The sequence below is a fragment of the Sebastes umbrosus genome, chromosome 21 (assembly GCF_015220745.1).
Source record: "Sebastes umbrosus isolate fSebUmb1 chromosome 21, fSebUmb1.pri, whole genome shotgun sequence".
In the NCBI taxonomy this organism is placed as follows: domain Eukaryota; kingdom Metazoa; phylum Chordata; class Actinopteri; order Perciformes; family Sebastidae; genus Sebastes; species Sebastes umbrosus.
The window spans coordinates 18,377,831-18,393,183 of record NC_051289.1 but is presented as its reverse complement, the minus strand read 5'-3'; the positions used below and the strand labels follow the sequence as shown (position 1 = coordinate 18,393,183).

The following is a 15,353-nucleotide window of genomic DNA, read 5'->3' as shown; positions in this document are numbered from 1 at the left end:
AGAAAAATAAATTGTGGTGATTAATTGTCACAGTCTGATCTAAATTGTTTTCTCTCCTTTGCTTATGACTTAAGAACAGGTAAAATAAGGTTTTGTAAGGATCATTTTAAGTTCCTTAAAAAAAAGTTAATTTGTGAAACAGGTGGGGAAAAAAAGTTTTAATTTACATAACTTTCTAACACACAATATATGTAGCTTGTGTTTAGATTACATTGAGAAATTAAAACTCACCTGGAAGAAAAAATGAATACTTTTAACAACAAACAATTATCCTGACAAAAAAAAACATTCACCTGCACTTTATTTTGTCAAATTGTCAAACATTATCCTGGCAAAACTTTTTTTTCCCACTGGTTTCACAGATGGGAAAAAAAAATAAGGAACTTAGAAAGATGATCCTGGTAAAACATTTTCTCACTTGTTCTTAAGTTATAAACACAGGAGAGAAAACAATTTAGATCAGAATTAGAAAACGGATCACCAGAATATTTTTTTCTCACTTGCCTCTCAGGGCTTCCATAGTTGTCATATCAGGTCATTTTTTTCCCACATAGTTTGCATAACAGTAGTTTGCATGACAATAATCTCTCATTCAAATCCTGTCTACACAAATGTATGTGCGACTTAACTTTTCATGCAATTTTCCTTACCTACTCTCCTTCTATTTCACCTCACTGTTCCACGCTGTATCTTTGTTCTGTTCCTCCACGTACAAACACACACACACTGTCTCCAGTTGATGGCCAGTGGTCAGTGTGGACTCCCTGGGGTCAGTGTTCGGTGTCGTGTGGAGCGGGTCTCCAGTCCCGGTACCGGTTCTGTTCCAGCCCCCAGCGCTCTGGCAGTGGCCTGCCGTGTCTGGGCCCTCACAGACAGGACGAAGTCTGTGTCGCCTCGCCATGTGACCGTGAGTTTGTTTTATGTTTAGTTTAGTTTATTAAGATCCCCGTTAGCTACAGAATTGCAGCAGTTATTCTTCCTGGGGTCCACAAGCACACTTACAATGTGACAGTGCAAGGATAAACAGGACAAGACAAAAACACACACAGAGAATGACATAACGTAACATTACAGAATAAAACAGTACAAGACTGAAATACAGTCTCAGACAAGACAAGCTCATGACAATCAGATAATCAGAAAAAAATGAAGTTGTCAGTTAAACTCCATTGTCCCGCAGCTATTGCAAATCATACATCCTACAAGAAGCAAGTAGACTACATGAAAAATAGCCCTTTTCACTCCAGAATTCCCGTCCACTGACTCAGACAGCCCCTCCACATCCAGCAGACCAGTCAACATAATCCAACTCACAGTATATTACTGTATATACACACACGATTTGTTAAAAACTTAGCCAAACTAGTGTCTATCTACAGTGTTCATTTGTATTGACTGACATTCTATTGATAGTTAAATGTAGTGGCGATACATTTTACACTCCTCGTCTTTTTTACTTTGCCTGTATGCACATTTAGACTGGATTGCATCCAGACAACTCAAACTTTAAGTGCAGTCAGACCACAAGATCTTAAAGCAGTGTGAGCAAAAATAATTTGTTGTTTTTGTTTGTCAGGAAAAAATTTAATTGGACATCCTGTAAGCCACAGGAGTATTCATAACAATAAACACACAGTATAGAGCTACTGGCCACGTTGTCTTTATAGTTTTATTCTAAGAAAAAAAAGTCCATGTGATCTAGATGAGTCCACAAGGTGACATTTCAGATTTGGCTTACATTAAAGCACCAGAACTAGTTTAAGTTTCTCATCGTTCTTTCATTAATTTCTTTCTTTAAATATTGATATCGATATAAAACAAAAATGTAAATTAAGACGTTAAACTCTTGTTTTTTAGTGTAAACAAAATTATAACTCTTTTGGATGGAGGTTTGTTTTTGTTCACGCTGCCATTTAAACTTTCAATAGGGATTCATGTATTTACCAGCTCCTAAATATGACCAGATATAAACAGAATTGACAAAGCTTTATTTACGGTGAAGTTGTTTTATTTTTTTTTAACTATTTCATCATGATGTGTTGGCTCTTTCTAGGTGACGGTGGCTGGGGTCAGTGGAGTAACTGGACGCAGTGTACCAAGTCATGCGGTGCGGGGGTTCGAAGTCGGAGGAGAGAGTGTGACAGTCCCAGTCCAGAGGGGGAGGGGAACTACTGCGAGGGGCTGGGAACTGAGGTCGTAGCCTGTAACACTGACCACTGTCCAGGTACGTTTACACAGTGTGTACAATGTAGATGAGGCTGTGAGTATGAGTGTTGTTCACAATACAGCTGATTCTATGTCAGTGTTTTGACAGGTTGTCATTATGTGTGTGTGTTGTAAGTGGCGCCTTGCTCGCAGGTCCCAGGCACAGTGTTCAGTAGCTGTGGTCCCTCTTGCCCTCGCTCCTGCGATGACCTGGCTGTGAGTATCTCCTGTTTCCATCCATTAACACTGGTTTTACTTTAACATTGTGTTCTGGTGATGATCATTTTCTTCCCGTCCTTCAGCACTGCGAGTGGCAATGTGAGCCGGGGTGCTACTGTACAGAGGGAAAGGTCCTGTCTGCTAACGGGACAGTGTGCGTAGAGAGAGAAGACTGTCCCTGCATGGACCTCAACACTGGACACAGGCTGGAACCAGGGGAGACCACTGAAGCCCCTGATGGATGTAACAACTGGTCAGAATAATACACACACACACACACACGGAGCACATGCTGAACATGCATGTACACCACAGTTATATTTAACAAGGGAACTTACAGAAAGAAGGGACAGGAGAATAATTATGTTGGTATTTCCTCTTTGTTTCAGCACCTGTGAGGGTGGGAGGCTCAACTGCACCAGAGACCCCTGTCCAGGTGAGTGGGACCAGCTGCAAGGCTCTGTATGTGTTAGAACGGTGGAACGGGGCGGCTGTGGCTCAGAGGTAGAGCGAGTCGCCCACTAGTCGGAAAGCCAGCAGTTCAATCCCCGGCTCCTCCAGTTTGCGTGTCGAAGTGTCCTTGAGCAAGATACTGAACCCCAAATTGCTCCTCAAGGCGTGAATGTAAATAGTATTTATTCAGAGTATTTAGATTAGATCCTTGCATGGCAGCCTCTGTCATCAGTGTATGAATGTGTGTGTGAATGGGTGTGAATGCTGACATGGAGTGTAAAGCGCTTTGAATGGTCGGAAGTCCATTTACCAGGACTTATGCATGATCGAAAAACATTTCAAACTCTACTTTTTAACTTGCGTGCAGTCTTTCTTTCTTTGACTAAACTCGCAAACGAAAAACGATAAAAAGATTATTTTTTCGACTTCACGATTAAAAGAAAATCTGCATGTGGAAATGGCGTCTGGGGATGGCCATAAATGTCGATTTTGTGTGTTTCTAGTGTCAGGCGGCTGGTGTGAGTGGTCCGAGTGGACTCCGTGCTCCAGGACCTGTGGGGCAGAGTCGGTGTCCCGCTACAGGAGCTGTGGCTGTCCTGAGCCCAAGGCTGGAGGAGCGGCCTGCTCTGGAGAACAGGAAATACACAACGGGGTCGGAGTTCAAATCCAGAGACAGCCCTGCCCTGTCATCACCTTCTGTCCAGGTATCACCATCATTGGTTCCTAATGACAAAACCTAGGCTAAAGCCAGTTGATCAAGTTTAAGATGTTTTTTGAATCTGAATAGAATTATTTACCCCAAGATACTAGTATTTTATATGTCTGGAGAACGAAAGCAGGTTCCAGATCCCTTATGGCGTTTTTTTATCGTGAGGGGACGCGTCGCTTCCCAGCATTGGACCGTTGGTGGGCTGCCACTAGACACACTTGGCACCTGATTGGACCAACGCTTTCCCTCAGTGGGTTGCTGCTCCAAGCTTTCAAACCAGAAACAACGTGGCAGCTCATTTGGAAACTGTCTTTTCTTATATTATGAAAATATTTCACTGAAATGTGTTTCTGAAAACATTTGAGGCGAGAAATAAGCCATGCCGTTGTTAAATCTGTCTTTATTTTGGATCGACAACGTTTATTTTAAAAGATTCTCGGGAGTTTCAAGAGGCGGCGAGTTGCGTCGGACACCCGTGATTTGCATAAAGTAGACTAGACCTCAACTTTAAGCAAATGAGGAACGCTCATTATGACGCTCCTTCTCTCGAATCGCACCGCCACGTTACCAGAATGCATTGCACGGCTGCTTACATAGACAATGAATGGGAAGCGTGGAAAGGACGGATCCTGTGGACATGTACCATTAGTCAGTCACTCCTTTAGACATAAGGTTTTTCTCTAAAGTGGTGTTTTAATATCATTCACTCCTGTTTTTGTCTCAATTTATTCTTCTCATCTCCTCCATTTATCCTCTCCTGCTTCTTTTCTTTGTATCTACATGTCTCTGTGTTTTTATCATCTTTTGATGTCCTTCTCTACAGGTAGACAAATATAACAATACTTCCTATCACACATACTTTGTTTGTGTCTCTCTCTTCATCTCTTCTCCTGACTCTCCCTCTAGTCCATGGTTCGTGGAGTCCCTGGTCAGCGTGGTCGGAGTGTGATGGGTGCGCCGGGTCGTCCACTCGCACCAGGGAGTGTAACAGTCCTCCCGCCAGGTTCGGTGGGCTGCCCTGTCTTGGAGAGAGCAGGCAGAGCAGCGGTTGCCATGACAACATCACCATCTGCTCAGGTCAGCATAATAAAGGCTTGTATATTGATTGCGTATTTATGTTGAAAAGCACTCGTGTACCATTTCAAAAGGGAGGTTACTGGATGAAAAGGTGGAATGAAGAGTGAAATGTGAGCTCTGAAGATGTGGAAATAAATAAATAAACAAGGTGGATTCCATTAGCATTTCTATATCTGTCCATGGTGGTGAAGACTGGGAGAAAGACTATTTTCCTTTAGTCAAAAAAAGTAAAAAGGCCTGTTATAAATGCCTGAAAGGGAAGATTAATGAACTCTCTGTGCCCTGGGAAGCACGGTGCTGTGCATGTCCACAGAATGATAAACAGAAAGTTAACAGGCTCCTGCACTGCTAAGATGCACTAACAGGGCTGCACACACAAGAACACTAACTCATTTCATTAGGCTGACAAACATTTGGGGACCAGTACTCGACCTCAGCCCGTGGAGGTTTCCAATTTTCCATCTATTGGCTTGTTTGAAGTTTGCTTTTATTGTGCCACAAACTCTCTCAAAGCATACTAGACCATAAAACCCATCACTCCACTCTTATGTGTTCGTTCTCTTCAAACCGTACTTCCTGCAGACTGTGGTGGAGGCCAGGAAGAATGGCCTTGTGGGAAACCCTGTCCTCGCTCCTGTTCGGATCTCCATGGTGACACAGAGTGCCTGGACTCCCCTGGATGCAGACGGACCTGCGGTTGTCCGGGTGATATGGTTCTGCAGGACGGAGTGTGTGTGGCCAGGGACGAGTGTCGCTGCAAATACCACAACAGCTCTGCTACTGGTTAGATCTACAATCTGATAATGTGAAAACTGCTAACGGAAGTGTTTACATTGTATTGGTAAACTGTAAGCAGAGACTAGTCTAATCAATAGATGTTTGTTTCTGATATAGTAACGACATTCGGGCTAGATTCCAGTGATGCATCATGGGTATGGCCTGGTGGATCTGATTGGCAGTTTGCAAACCCTGGAGACAGCATCATCAGTGACTGCAAAAACTGGTATAGCTCTCCAACATTTAGATTATTGTAATAAGATCAGTTTATATAATATAGAATTTAATTTCAATGTCTTTATTTTCCTTTCTTTTTGTGTGTGTGTTTGTCGTCTTTCTCACTTTTTTCGCAGTTCATGCGAGGCCGGGGTTCTGCAGTGTCAATCAGTCCCCGGCTGCTATGTTGACGGTGGCTGGAGCCAATGGGGGGCCTGGACTGATTGCTCGCTCTCTTGTGGAGGAGGAGTCAAGTTCAGGAGACGCCAGTGTGATAACCCGTCGCCTCAGAGCAGTGGGAGAGGCTGCCTGGGAGTCGCTGAACAGCAGAAAGACTGCAACATACACCTGTGCACAGGTAGTCCTGTCGGGCCAATAGAACTTGAGTTTTTAGACTCAAATACAACTTTCAGCTGTTCAGAAATTTGAGCAAAGTCCTTACCTACTGTATATTTATGTGGTAACATGTAATGTACTGTTGCAAAATGAGATATCGAACAATACAGTGATCACATGAATGATGAAACTGTAGATATGTTCCTTAAATTTTATGGAGAAGATGTTTGTTCCTTGCATTTATAGAGAATCTTATTATTGCTATATTGGAAATACTGATAAAAGTATGGTAAATATGACAAAAAAATCATAAAGAGTGGTTCTAAATATACAGTCTTTGGAATAAAATTGAAGGTACGTGCCGTCGTGTCACATCTCAGTGTGTGTTTGCTCCCAGACTCTGTGGGCCCGTGGCTCCCCTGGTCTCAGTGGTCTGTGTGTTCGGTCAGCTGTGGTGGAGGACAGCAGTCCCGCTCTCGTCTCTGCAGCTCTCCGCCCTGCAGCGGCCTCAGCCGTCAGAGCAAGACCTGCAACACCCAGGTCTGCCTCGGTGAGTCCTGGTTCCCTGTAGATTAGAATATCTGTCTCGCTGGCATCAAAATGATATGAACTGTGAGATCCAGGGTAACCTGTTAGAAAAAGCTCTCATTTGCAGACTGTTTTTTGCATATCTTTAATCTGTGTCTCTATGCTGACATCTTGCAGAAGTGGGCTGCCCTCCTGGCAGGTTGTACAGGGAGTGTGAACGAGGTGAAGGCTGTCCGTTCAGCTGCGCTCAGGTCAGCGGCAGGGAGGGCTGCTACTCCGATGGCTGCGAGGAAGGCTGCCACTGTCCCCCGCACACCTACCAACATCAAGGTGTCTGCCTGCAGGTGGGTTCCCTGCCATCTGAGCAACTTCTGATAGACTCGTGATACTCATATTATGCATCTGAACAATGCTAACATTAAAGCTTGCAACACAAAAGGACAAAAGTTTGGTAGTGAACACATTTCCTAACAATGTAGTGAGCATTACTGCATTTAAGTCCAATGGTACTCACTGCGAGTCTTCCAACAGACTTACAGTGGTGAAATGAATGTACCATTGAAATTGTTATTTAAAGGGACTCTATGTAAGAATCAGAAATTGCTTGTTAACAGCGACACCTGTGGCCGTTAAGTCAACGAAAGTCAGCGTCCTGTTGCTCACGCTCGTGCTCGCTCTACATAGACATGTAGATCCTCGTAGTAGCTTTAACATTGGAAAAATGTTTTTCATCTAATGTGATTGTAATGTTTGTGTTTCAGGAGTGTCCTTGTCTGGTGGACAAAGAGTTTCTGGCCTCTCTGCAGAGTGTTTCTGTCACGCAGGTCTCATCTCTGCTCCTCCATAACATCTCTGAGGGAGAGGAGCTTCAGTCCGGAGACACACTGGTCCATGAATGCAGCACCTGGTGAGCAGAAGATCTTGGGAATATTTGCAGCTATATTTCATACACTGCTAAAGACACACATTGTCATGTACTGCTGGACAATTAGAGGGTATCTGTTGGTTCCTACAATGTCTAAAAAAAAGAATAGGTAAGTAAGTAAAGGTATTCCAGTTTAAGACCTTTAAAAGGATATCAAATTAAAAGCACATACTATACCATGTATTTGCAAAAGGGTGGCCCCAAGTCCACATTTCTGACTTTAAAGCTGTAACCTTCCCATCATCATCGTCATCACTGCTTCCATATCCTCCCCTCTGTTCTGCAGCGGCTGTGAACATGGCAGGTGGAACTGTTCCTTGGAGCATTGCCCAGTTGATGGCGGTCTGTCACCCTGGGGCTCCTGGAGCCCCTGCTCGCTGTCTTGTGGAGGTCTGGGCCTAAAGACTCGCTCCAAAGTCTGCACACATCCTGCCCCAGGCTACGGAGGAAGAGACTGCCAGGGGCCACGCCAGGAAACCACCTACTGCCAGGCACCTGACTGCCCAGGTACAGGAGCTAATTTAGGTAGAGTAGGTACTGTATGTACAGCAATGGGTGTGTTAAGGGATGGAGGAAAAGAATATAATTATAAATCTAATTTCATCATACAGGGCTATTCTGTATCCCTCATTTGTAGCCATTATAAATAACAGAGACAGTATATACTGCAAACTGCTTGTCTGTGCACAATACTAAATGTTGGAGCTTGTACTGATATTGAATTGTTGCTTGTTGTTGGCAGTTATTGTTGGTCCGACAGAAGAACCAGTTTTACCAGGTAAAGTATCCCTTCATACAAAGTTTAATACCAGCTTGAGTCCTCTCCGTTGTTCATTTACAATATTTTTTACTGAATTACTTTTTCTCTTTTATCTTTCATGTCTTTTTTGCTTCCTTTGCAATCTATTTGCATGGTATTGTGATTTGTTACGTTTATTTTAAACCCTGTCTGCTACTATCTTTTTCCCTCATGAGACAAAACAAATCATTTAAATGATATATCTCCCTGTTTCATCCTCTTTCCTCCTCTATTTTCTTTAGATGAGGACGCTGGCTTCTCTCCGTGGTCATCATGGAGTCCCTGCACTAAGACCTGCACTGATGCTCTCAGCCCGGCCATGAAGTCCCGTCATCGACAGTGTATCAGACCCCCCTGCTCTGGAAGCTCTCACCAGGAGAAGGCCTGTAACCTGCCCCAGTGTTCAGGTACGACCACTCACATTATCTGTCTTTGCTGCTGTTTATAGGTGCGTTTCCGTCCACTACATGGACAACATGGGAAAAAGCGATTACAAAACAGCAATTGAATGACCCCTTTAAGCAACTTTTGAAACATTTAATAGATTAACAGTTTTTTGATAGATGTGGAAAAACTACTCCATAATTTGGTACCCCTAAATCTTATTGCAAATTGACCCCTACTAGTGAGAAATTTAGGGTGATGAAGATCTAGAGATTGACGGGTTGAGTAAGAATGGACCTGAACTGTTCAGGAATATTCCCACCCGAAAGGTCTTATAAATAAAAACACATATATGAGAAATATTGATGTCATAAATCTTCTTAAAAAATCTTGCTGTGCCCTTTTCTTCTGAAATGGTGTAATGGTTTTTCGACTAGAAAATTTGCACCACCTACTGCTTATCTCAATGAACCAACTCCTAATGATTGCATAACCGTAGCGGATGGAAACATTTTTCTTTTGCGCTTTTCCGAAATTTAGTTAAACTTTGCGATACATCTGCTGCCAAGTGTTTCCTTACACCATCTGCTTGCTTACATTGTAATCCTGTTATATCTTTAAAAAGAAACTCAACCACCAATACTTCAGTAGCTAATAGTAGAGCATTGTAGTTCCCGGTTGTGAACGACGGTTGCTGTGTAAACATTAAACAAAGCACTGCTCGATAACATTTCTACAAAAAGACATTTGTGATAAGATGAAAGCGGCTTCTAATGACGTATATCAGACAACAGAGGATGAATTATTCAGATATTAGGAGTCTGTGTGTGAGAGAGAGCACATGATGTAGTAATGTTCAGCATTCCCCCAGAAAAACACCCTGTACACAAACTGAGTTTCATTAACATCTGTTGGTTTGCTGTGTGGGACTGTTTGTGCTGCGGCTTGGTTTGTCATTTTTCACCGTGCTTATCTCAGAGACAACAGAGCAGATTGTTTTTAATGGACTTGCTGCTTTATTTACTGATCAGCACAGACATCAGGAGAGATTAGTTGTATTATTTAGCTTTGTTTGAGAATATTATGGAGTTTTATTTGTACATAAGATTTGATTTATTCAAATCTAACCAGGAAGTAGGTAGCTGAAGTTTTTCCCGTCTGATTTTTATCTGAAGTTTTTATTCCAACGGAGGGGGTAAACAGTAGTATGCACGAACAAACGGGAATACTATCCACAAAAAATCATTATACCATGTTTGAATGTGCGTTTGGGTGAATTGTGTGTCTGTGTGTGCACACGCAACAGAGTAAGGTATAGGTTATTATTGTGGTTTCAACTAAAACTTATACTTAAGCTTAATAAACTGCTCATTTGATGTGAATGCGTTTGCAGTACAAGGAGCTTTGTGTACCGTTTTCACTTTAATTAATAGATATTGCGATATTACTGAGAAAAGGAGATGAGATACCAGCAATTAAACCAAAGCATCACAATTAATTAGACTAAGCTGCACAGATATTCTACTACAGTCTTTTGTAATGTGCTTCCAGATGGAGACGAGGTATGTGTGGGGCCAGACTGCGCATGGAGGAACTGTTCATGGACAGACTGGGCGGAGTGGAGCTCCTGTTCGCGGTCCTGCGGAGTGGGTCAGCAGCAGAGGCTCCGAACCTTCTTCAGTCCCCGGACCAACGGCTCCTGGTGTGAGGACATCTTGGGAGGAAACCTGGAGCATCGCTTCTGTAACATCAAGCCCTGCAGAGGTCAGCCAACCAATCGGCATGCAGAGTCAGCTGTGGGCCCCTAATGACCCCTCACCCTCAAATGTCTCCCACCCACTCAGCATTTTTCTTTTTTTTGTATTAGTTGGTAATTAGTAATCAGTTTGTCATAACTTGATTAAGCACACATTTATAGAGTAAAGTGCACCATGTACATAATAATAAAGGCCTTAAAACTAGATTTTTAACTCAGGGCCATACAAGATTAGCCCTCAAGATTAGGTAATAATGTGGGTGTTCCCGTCCCAATCGATTACATTTTATTGTGCTTTAGTGAACTCATTTTCCATTAATGAAATGACCACAAAGTCATGGCCAAAAATATGAAAATAAGAACCAAGTTGTGATAAACTGGAATGATCATTTTGTGTAAAGTCTGTGATTTGTACTATAAAACATGCAAAAACACTTGTATCATATTTTATGTCTGTGCTTATATTCATGTTTGTGTGTGTGTGGATGCTATAGTGGATGGAGGTTGGTCTCGCTGGAGTCCCTGGTCTCGCTGTGATAAGCGCTGTGGTGGCGGCCGCTCCATACGCACTCGCTCCTGCTCCAGCCCTCCGCCCAAGAACGGAGGGAAGAAGTGTGAAGGAGAGAAAAACCAGGTGAAACCCTGCAACACCAAACCCTGCGGTGAGACAGACCCTACAAGTTCACACACACACACACACACACACACACGCTTGTTGAGTTTAGATTGCTATGACCCCACAGATAACTCATCCTATGCTCGTTAATTCAGTACATGGCTGCTTTTCTACGTAAATCTTTGTGTTCAAAAAGTCAGCACAGCGTGTGATCAGCATTGTTGGTGAGGCACGTTATGCAAAGAAAAAATGCCTGCAGCATCATGGGAAAAATTCATGACCTTCTGTTTGTGTATTGTCAGATGAGAAAGGGTGCCCGCCGGGCCAGGAGTTTGTGTTGTGTGCCAACCAGTGTCCACAGCGCTGCTCAGACCTCCAGCAGGGCATAGAGTGCCAGGGCAACACCGAATGTCAGCCCGGCTGTCGCTGCCCTAAAGGTACTGAGGCTGCTATTATTTTATTAACAGATAAGCCTGCATGTGTGTATGTGTGCATATCTGAGGGATTGTTCCCTAAAGGTTCTGTGCCTGCTGGTATTAAAAAGATAAGCACCGTACAGTGTGTGTGTGTGCAGGTGTGCACTGGGTGCCGTTAAGCCAAAGTTCGAATAAACCTAGTAAAGGGTCAGTTCACCTAAATTACAAAACTTGATTATTTTGGTATCTAACCATGTAGTTGGTTTCGGTAGGTTTGCTTTTGGGGGATGTTTGAGGATGTTGGGAATGACCTCAGTATTTCTAAAATCCTGTCTACGTCCTTTTAGGAATATTTTTTTTTTCTAACAAAGAAGAGTCCCCATCAAAACTGTTCATAATGAGGTGTGTGGATTTTCTTTAGAAAATAGATGTTGCGTTATTTAAATGTAATTTTTCAATTCTGTGAGCAGCACAGATGGAGTTTTATTCACATCAACTGTATCGTATTGGAGGCAAAAAATTCTGACAGATATCTCAAAACCAGGACAAATAAAACCCTTTTTTTTAAAACACTCTACATGGCTAGATATGGCTAGATACATGTAGAGGTAGGTGAATATTTTTGTGGATAATGAACCCATTGTATGTAGTTAAATAAAGTACATGTGGGGTTTTCAGTGCCATGTATTTCAGAGGTAGTTAAGGTCCTAAATCAGCTGCTGCAATGTAATAATGGGGCCTAATAAAACCCCTTATTTATTTTATTCACCCGGAATCCCCATTAATTACTACCAAGGTATTAAAACACAAAGCAAAAGGAAGGAACTAAAAAAACAAAGAAAAACAAGCAAACTACAACCAACCCCCCCCCAAAAAAAGATCTATAAATCAACGACAATAAAACAAAAATAAAGTATCCACACATATAAACATTTGATACAGCTCAAAAACAACAGCAGCACCATTAAGAAATAGTGTATACATTTGCCGAAATATAAATAAACCAAGCTAAGTTCCTCATTAATGATCATATAGTCAGATTATGTAGCAAAACGTGCCGTATTTGGAGAGGGGCTGATGTTCTGTGCCATCATCAGGTATGTCTTTAAACTCTTTTTAAAAAATGTTTTACTTGTTAAATGTCAAATGTCTGATGATCTTGAAACAGGAAGTGAAAAACAACCTCTTGATGCATGCCTAGTATTAAAGTTATGGCCATTACTGCTAAGTGAATATGATGGTACGGGACATTCAGGATTTTAGACAATAAAATATTTCTCTTTTTACTAACTAATGTGTGTGTGTGTGTGTGTGTGTGTGTGTGTGTGTCCAGGCCAGTTGCAGCAGGACGGGGTGTGTGTGCAGCTGTGGCAGTGTGACTGCGTGGATTCACTGGGACAGATCTGGGCAGCTGGCAGCTGGCATCAGGTGGACTGTAACAACTGCAGCTGCTCTGACGGACAGCTCCTCTGCACCAATCACAGCTGCCAGGCCGCCTGCATTTGGAGCTCCTGGTCCAGTTGGGCGTCGTGCAGCGTTTCCTGTGGGCAGGGCCAGAGAACCAGATACAGGTGAGGTGAAAGAAACTCACAAATAACCTGTTTATTCATTGAAAACTATAATTCCCACCTTCTTCAGGGAAATGTATTTCTTTGTAATGAGAAATATGCAGTACAGTAAACCAGATGTTGTGTGTGTCAGGTCGCTGATCCCAGAGTCTGAAGGAGCAGACTGCCAGTTTGAGGAAGTCCAGCATAAATCCTGCGACCCAGGACCCTGCCCACCTCTCTGTCTCCATGACGACCAGGAGCTCAGAGTGGGTGACACCTGGCTGCAGGGCGAGTGTAAACAATGGTGAGATCGGATGCACACATTTAGCTGATAAAAAGGTTTTACAGTGAAAAGGAAATAAGGATGGTTTCAGACACACTCTAATTTGTTTTTTCTTCCTAGCACGTGCACCCCAGAGGGAGATTACTGCCAAGACATCGACTGCAGAGGTGCGTCACTGCAATTATTGTAAAGACAAAGGAAATGAAGTCGGCTTAATGTGGTAGAATAACATGAGCACTGTTGCAAATGTGCAAGCTTACATTACTAGCTTACCTTTAATGAAAGAGAGTATACACATCAGTTTGACCTGTAACTGGGAAAATCATACATTATGACAAGAAAGTTGCTAAGTCGCCTTGTAAGATAAGAGTCGATTGACCAAATCCTGTGTTTTGTGTCCAGTGGATGGTGATTGGACCCCTTGGTCAGTGTGGTCTGACTGCTCGGTGACGTGTGGTCGGGGCACACAGGTTCAAACCCGCGCCTGCATCAACCCCCCTCCACGTAACAACGGGTCTCACTGCAGCGGGCCGGACAGAGAAACACAGGACTGTCACACTCCTCCTTGTCTGGGTTTGTTCAAAAATGCCACATTTATGTTCATTCATTCATTCATAGCCATCTACTGTATAGGCTATGAATATATATATTACCAAAAAATAGACACGCATCATTTCCAGTTATAATTTTTGAATACATAATGTATGAACTGTGTGTAGAATCTTGGAATAAGGATCTGAGCGAAACAGGATCATGAAGTAAGTAAATACAGTTCACATTGGCCCTGATCATATTGACTCTCTTGTCTACAGATGACCTTTGCCCCTGGTCGCCATGGTCACCGTGTTCCCGGAGCTGCGGCGCAGGTTCTGTGTCGCGGCGCAGGGTGTGTGTGTGCGAGGAGGGAGGAGATGCAGCGTGTCCCGCTGAGATTGAGGCTGAGAGGAACAGAGAGGAGACCCAGCTGTGTTACAAACAGCCCTGTCCAGGTACAGACAAAAACTCAACTCGTGCTACTTTTGGTTGTGGTCAGCTTGGTATTAAACTGACGATGGTCAGAGTGAAATAGCAGGAGGCCCTGTGTGTGCTGTACAATGAAACATTTCCCTTCTGTAGTTTAATTGGTGAAGACAACACAATGAGTTCATAAGATACTTAACTTCAACGATTTATTTTATAGTTAGAATAGTTAGATTGAACCATCTGTTGTTGTTAGTTAGTGCATCATGGTTGCTGATTGGATTTTTGTTTCTGCTTTAACTGTACTTTAGTAGTTGATACCAGTAAGACAGCTTTATACTGATTGTAAAAGAGGAAAACCTAATGTATAAATAGATCTATTATGAACTGATTTACTTAGCAGTAGACTCACTGGGACCAACTCTGGGTTACATAAGTACAAGTCCTGCTCCACAGATTCTAAGTGAATCACAAATAACAGGACGTGTTTGTTTAAACAGTAAGCAGTTTTGTTAATTTGTTTTCTTCTGCAGGTTGTCCCATGTCAGCGTGGAGTGTTTGGTCTCAGTGCTCCTGTGCGTCTCCGAGGCAGCAGCGCTACCGTGTAGCTCTCTCCCCGGCCACCAGGGGACAACAGTGCACTCCTGTTGAAACACAGAGCAGGACATGCAGTCTCAGTCAATGTGATGGTGAGTTAACCACCACGGTAAAAGTGTGTGTATGAATCTGTGTAAACAAAGAGGCTTGTTTGTGATCATGTCATTGTTCTTATGCCAAAGGTGCACTTCATTATTTCTTTTATGCAGAACGGCACACACAATTACGGAAGCCCTGAGAGGCAAGTGAGAACCCTGATCTAAATTGTTTCCTGTATTTATGACTTGAAAAAAGTTTGCCAGGATCATCTTTCTAAGTTCCTTAAAAAATCATTTTTCATCTGTGAAAACAGGTGGGGAAAAAAACTATCACCTTTTTCCACCTGTTCTTATGTCATAAACACAGGAGAGAAAACAATTTAGATAAGACTTAGAAAAACGGATTACCAGAATTTTATTCTCACTTGCCTCTCAGGGCTTCCGTACAAAATAGATACACAGGAAATCAAGCACCCTTTTTTTAGTCAAAATGCGTTTGATCGAGTACG

The 15,353-nt window shown here is 42.7% G+C and overlaps 1 protein-coding gene and 2 long non-coding RNA genes across 3 annotated transcripts in view; 1 reads left to right on the top strand and 2 right to left on the bottom strand.

The window, feature by feature from the left end:
* The window catches only part of scospondin (subcommissural organ spondin), an 87,110-nt gene that overhangs the window by 39,579 nt on the left and 32,178 nt on the right, over positions 1-15,353 (top strand). The window contains exons 70-94 of the mRNA XM_037756813.1: positions 737-907; positions 2,054-2,224; positions 2,342-2,421; positions 2,508-2,677; positions 2,814-2,860; positions 3,381-3,581; positions 4,493-4,663; positions 5,246-5,446; positions 5,558-5,666; positions 5,794-6,014; positions 6,390-6,542; positions 6,698-6,864; positions 7,282-7,427; positions 7,732-7,952; positions 8,188-8,223; positions 8,487-8,651; positions 10,180-10,392; positions 10,879-11,046; positions 11,303-11,437; positions 12,750-12,987; positions 13,118-13,270; positions 13,370-13,416; positions 13,652-13,822; positions 14,062-14,238; positions 14,743-14,898. Of these exons, the coding sequence (XP_037612741.1) occupies positions 737-907; positions 2,054-2,224; positions 2,342-2,421; positions 2,508-2,677; positions 2,814-2,860; positions 3,381-3,581; positions 4,493-4,663; positions 5,246-5,446; positions 5,558-5,666; positions 5,794-6,014; positions 6,390-6,542; positions 6,698-6,864; positions 7,282-7,427; positions 7,732-7,952; positions 8,188-8,223; positions 8,487-8,651; positions 10,180-10,392; positions 10,879-11,046; positions 11,303-11,437; positions 12,750-12,987; positions 13,118-13,270; positions 13,370-13,416; positions 13,652-13,822; positions 14,062-14,238; positions 14,743-14,898 (3,888 nt within the window). The remainder of the gene's footprint in view (positions 1-736; positions 908-2,053; positions 2,225-2,341; positions 2,422-2,507; positions 2,678-2,813; positions 2,861-3,380; positions 3,582-4,492; positions 4,664-5,245; positions 5,447-5,557; positions 5,667-5,793; positions 6,015-6,389; positions 6,543-6,697; positions 6,865-7,281; positions 7,428-7,731; positions 7,953-8,187; positions 8,224-8,486; positions 8,652-10,179; positions 10,393-10,878; positions 11,047-11,302; positions 11,438-12,749; positions 12,988-13,117; positions 13,271-13,369; positions 13,417-13,651; positions 13,823-14,061; positions 14,239-14,742; positions 14,899-15,353) is intronic.
* LOC119480504 lies at positions 323-15,268 on the bottom strand. Its single transcript, XR_005204943.1, has 3 exons — positions 15,179-15,268; positions 9,517-9,519; positions 323-337 (listed from the first exon to the last, which is right to left on the bottom strand). It is a non-coding gene; the product is annotated as an uncharacterized LOC119480504 (long non-coding RNA).
* Positions 2,518-4,599, bottom strand: LOC119480503. The gene is made up of 3 exons (XR_005204942.1): positions 4,446-4,599; positions 2,763-2,884; positions 2,518-2,658 (listed from the first exon to the last, which is right to left on the bottom strand). It is a non-coding gene; the product is annotated as an uncharacterized LOC119480503 (long non-coding RNA).